Source organism: Poecile atricapillus, chromosome 11 (genome assembly GCF_030490865.1).
Source record: "Poecile atricapillus isolate bPoeAtr1 chromosome 11, bPoeAtr1.hap1, whole genome shotgun sequence".
In the NCBI taxonomy this organism is placed as follows: domain Eukaryota; kingdom Metazoa; phylum Chordata; class Aves; order Passeriformes; family Paridae; genus Poecile; species Poecile atricapillus.
In genome coordinates this window covers 18,789,492-18,793,839 of record NC_081259.1, presented here as the reverse complement: position 1 = coordinate 18,793,839, position 4,348 = coordinate 18,789,492, and the positions used below count along the sequence as shown (strand labels likewise).

The 4,348-nt window shown below is 60.1% G+C and overlaps 1 protein-coding gene across 2 annotated transcripts; it reads left to right on the top strand.

Moving 5' to 3' along the window:
• Positions 1–221: 221 nt before the first annotated feature.
• On the top strand, positions 222–3,403 carry LOC131583198 (immunoglobulin superfamily containing leucine-rich repeat protein-like). Of its 2 annotated transcripts, none has more exons than XM_058847063.1 (2): positions 222–279; positions 1,268–3,403. In XM_058847063.1, the coding sequence occupies exon 2, from the start codon at positions 1,277–1,279 to the stop codon at positions 2,528–2,530; it is 1,254 nt and encodes a 417-aa protein (XP_058703046.1). In that variant the 5' UTR covers positions 222–279; positions 1,268–1,276; the 3' UTR covers positions 2,531–3,403. The 2 variants fall into 2 exon arrangements, with proteins under 2 accessions (XP_058703046.1, XP_058703045.1); XM_058847062.1 differs by having other exon boundaries at positions 233–316.
• Positions 3,404–4,348: the final 945 nt, after the last annotated feature.

Genomic DNA, 4,348 nt, shown 5'->3' with positions numbered 1-4,348 from the left:
GGATTTGATGGGATTTTGGGGCCAGGGGTGCGGAGGGAATAGGATCTGGGGGTATTTTGGGGTCAGGGGTGCGGAGGGATGGGATTTGATGGGATTTTGGGGCCAGGGGTGCGGAGGGAAGGCGCAGGAGGCGCCCGGCAGGCGGGATCGGGCCGGTGCCATGGAAAACAACCGGGCCCGGGGGACGGGGAGGGGACGAGAGCAGCAGGAGGAGGAGGAGGAGGAGGAGGAGGAGGGGGAGGAGGAGGAAGAGAAGGGCCCGGGAGCGGCGGGACCGAGGTCCGGAGGAGCGGGGACCAGCGGGGCTGCACCGCCGGTGACCGGGCAGGGGCGGCGGGGCCCCGGGAGCGGGGCTGGCAGGCGGGAAAACCGGGAAAAAATCCGGGAAAAAAGTCCGGGAGAGGAGGGAAGGAAGAGGGCAGGGTTATTCACGCCTGTGGAATGCGCCGCGCGGGCCCGCGGGGGGACTCTGGAAAAAAGCTGGGATGGGGCAGGGAGGGAAAAAAATCCGGGATCCACCTCCGTAATCCCTGGGAAATGGGGTCTGGCTCTCCCCGGGCATCCCAAAAATGCCACCGAGCCCTCGCTGGGCTCCTCCAGCACCGCCGGGGAGCCCCAAATCCCCGTCCCGGGGTGTCTCCCCCGCCGAGGAGTGCGGGGTTATTCCGCCTCCGCATTCCCAAGGAAGCGGCTCCCGCCGGGAATGTCGGGCTGGGAGCAGGGGAGCTCAGACAAAGGGCTCTGGCTGCCAGCTGCTGGCCGAGCGGGAATCCTTAACCTCTTCCCGGTGGGACACGGCCTCGGGAAGCGCGGCTGGAGCGGCCCGAGAAGCTCCGGAGAGGGGAAGAAGGAGTTAGTCGGGAAAAATTCCCCTGCAGAGAATTCCAGCGGCCGCGGGGCCTTGAGGGAGAATTTCCATGGGATTTTTTCCATGAGACGGGAAAAGCCGGAGCTCGGGGGTTTGGCTGGAAATCCCAAAAATCCCATGGTTCGAGGGGAGGCTGCTGGGGAAGGAGCCGCGGGTGCTCCGATCCTCCTGGGGAGGAGGAACCGGGAACCCTGCGGCCGCCGCTCCTCATCCCGAGGAGTTCCCATCCCAACTTCCCATCCCAAGGGCGCTTCCCGGAGGGGCCAGGAGAAGCTCGCCAGGGCGGGGGGAACTTCCCTGCTCGAGCCGGGATTTCGGGAACATCCCAAAGCGCCTTTCCCAGCCGGAATTCTCTCCGCGATCCTCTCCGGGGTAATCGCGCCTCTCTGTTCCCGGCAGGACGGGAGGATGAGGAGGGCGCTCGGTGTCCTGGCGCTGCTGGCGCTGCTGTCCCCGGGCCTGGCCTGTCCCAGCCTCTGCTCCTGCTCGGCCAAGAGGAACGGGCGGCTGCTGGCCGAGTGCGCCTACCGGGAGCTCCGCGAGGTCCCCCGGGGCTTGTCCCCCAATGTCACCATCCTGACGCTCTCCGCCAACCGCCTGAGCCGCCTGGGCCGAGCCTCGCTGGCCGAGGTGCCCGAGCTGCAGTCGCTGTGGCTGGGCTACAACCACATCTCGGCCGTGGAGCCCGGCACCTTCTCGCGGCTGCCGCAGCTCAAGAACCTGGACCTGAGCCACAACCGGCTGGTGGATTTCCCCTGGCAGGACCTGCGCGGGCTGGGAGCGCTGCAGATCCTCAAGCTGAGCAACAACCGGCTGTCCTCGCTGCCGGCCGGGGCCCTGAGCGGCCTCCGGGAGCTGCGCTCGCTCTGGCTCAACGACAACGAGCTCACCACGCTGGCCCGCGGAACCTTCGAGGCGCTGCCGGCGCTGGCGCAGCTCCAGCTTTTCCGCAACCCCTTCAACTGCTCCTGCAAACTCTTCTGGCTCAAGGAATGGGCCGAGGCCACCTCGGCCGTCATCTCGGGCTCGGGCTCCACGCTGTGCGCCGCCCCGCCGAGGCTGCGGGGGAGGCCGGTCAGGGATATTCCCGGAGAGTTGTGCGTGGCTCCCACGGCGCAGCTGACCTACCTGTCCGGGAGCCGCGGGGATGGGGAGAGCCGCGAGGGGCTGACGCTGAGCCTGCACTGCAGCGTGGCCGGCAGCCCCCCGCCCGAGATCCACTGGCAGATCCGCACGGCCGCTCGCCGCTTGGACATCCACGGGCCCACGGTGGCCCGCGACGGAGGCGTCAAAGCGGGCGGGAGGCGCTTCCTGGCCTTCAAGAACGGCACCGTGGCCATCCCGGATTTCGGGAAGGAGGATGAAGGCACCTACACCTGCCTGGCCATCAACGAGGTGGGGACGCGCGATGTGTCGGTCAACGTGGCGCTGTCCGGCTCCGGGAACCCGGCCGAGGAGCTGCCCAGGGATGACCCCCAGGCCGGGCAGCCCGGAGGGAAAAGCTGCTCCAAGGGGGATGAGCTGGATCCATCCGGGATGGGAGAGAAGTTGGTCATCGTCTACCGCCTGCCCAAGGAGGTGCGGAGCGCAGCGGCGGCGGCGGCCCGGGAATTCCGCCCGGGAATTTGGCCGCTGGTTCTGCTGATGTTGCTGCTCTGGTGAAGGGGGAGCGGTGGTTTTTTTGGGGGGGGAAATTCCTTTTTTCCCATAGTTTTTTCCCCTCTCGCGGAGCCTTTGCTGAGCTTCTAGGATCCCGGCGGGTCCGGCCCTTCCCGATCCTGGAGGGGCTCAGGGAATGCGGGGCAGATCCAGGCCGGATCCAGCTGCGATCTGCCGCCACTTCCCGCTTTTCTCCCGGCCCGGATCCAGGAGCAGGAGCCGGGACAATCCCTCCCCAGATCCCGCCCAGGGATCCAAGGATAAAATCCCTTCCCCTGGGAATGGGCTCCCGGGGGACCCAGGGGCTTGGATCGGGAAGAAATTCCTGGGTTTTCTCCTCATAGGAGCTCCGGGAACACCCCGAGCTCCCATCCCGAGCTCCCATCCCGAGCTCCCATCCCGAGCTCCCATCCCGAGCTCCTCCTGGAATGCCACGGGAATTCCAACACCGCGATCCCAAAGGACCCGTCTGGGCTGGACCCACCGCTCGAGCCAAAGATTCACAAAGCATTCCCAGTGGGAATGGGGGGAAGATGGGGAAAAGCAGGGAAGCGGAGCTGCCTTTAAGCCATGAACATTCCCGATGTGCTCCGGAATTCCCGGCAGGACAAACATTCCTTATCCAGCTTATCCCGGGAATCCCTCGGAGGGCGGGGATTTGGGAGTGGATCCAGCTCTGGAATTCCCAGTGGGATCTGGGCCCCTGTAGGGCCAGCAGTTAACGCCTTTAATTAACGCCTTTAATTAAGAAATACCTGTAATAAACACCTTGAATAGAGGAACGGTTTTTAATGAATGCATTTAATTAATGAGCACTTTGAATTAATAATGACTTCTTAATAAACACCTTGAATAAACTCCTCGGGTTTTTCTAAACCAGCCGGGCTTCGCTTGCTCTGTGCATCCCAAAATCCTCCCCCAAGAAATTCCCAAAATCCTGGGATACCCCAAAATCCTGGGATACCCAAAATCCCAAATCCCCAAAATCCTGGGATACCCCAAAATCCTGGGATACCCAAAATCCCAATCCTCAAAATCCTGGGATACCCCAAAATCCTGGGATACCCTACAATCCCAATCCCCAAAATCCTGGGATACCCCAAAATCCGCCCCCAACGGAAATCCCAAAATCGGCTGGAAAAGCAGAGCCTGGAGCTCTCCAGCGCCAGAATTCCTTATCCAGACAGATTTTAGGGAAAGGGAATTTGGCAGCCGAGGTCTCTGTGAGGAATTCCCACAAATTTTTCCCGCTTTGGGATAAAAACCGTAGCCCCCAAGGAAAATTTTGGGGTTCATTCCACAGGATCCAACTTTTAAGCTCTGGTTTATCCCTGGGCGATTATTCCCGAAATTCCAGCTGGGATGTGGGAAGAGTCAGGAAGGGCAAGAAAATCCTAAATTCCACCCAGGGTGCGGCTGCTATCCCAGAAACCCCAGAAATTCCATGGATCTCCCGGGAGCCTTGGGTGGGGATGTGGAAACAGATCCCAAAAATTCAGCCCCGCCCGTGGCATGGAGCTGCCACAGATTTTTGGGATTTTTAAAGGGATTTTTGGGATTTTTAAAGGGATTTTTTGGATTTTTAAAGGGATTTTTGGGATTTATAATGTGATTTTTAAAGCGATTGTTTTATTACTGTTTTCAAAGGGATTTTTGGTATTTTTTAAAGGGATTTTTAAAGGAATTTTTGGAATTTTTAAAGGGATTTTTGGGATTGTTAAGGGGTTTTGGGGATTTTTAATGGGATTTTTAAAGGGAATTTTTTAAAAATTATTTTTAAAGGGATTTTTGGGATTTTTTTTTAAGGGATTTTTAATGGGA

Excerpts from the sequence above, each read along its gene's own strand:
- LOC131583198 (XM_058847063.1), top strand. The coding sequence starts at position 1,277 with ATGAGGAGGGCGCTCGGTGTCCTGGCGCTGCTGGCGCTGCTGTCCCCG.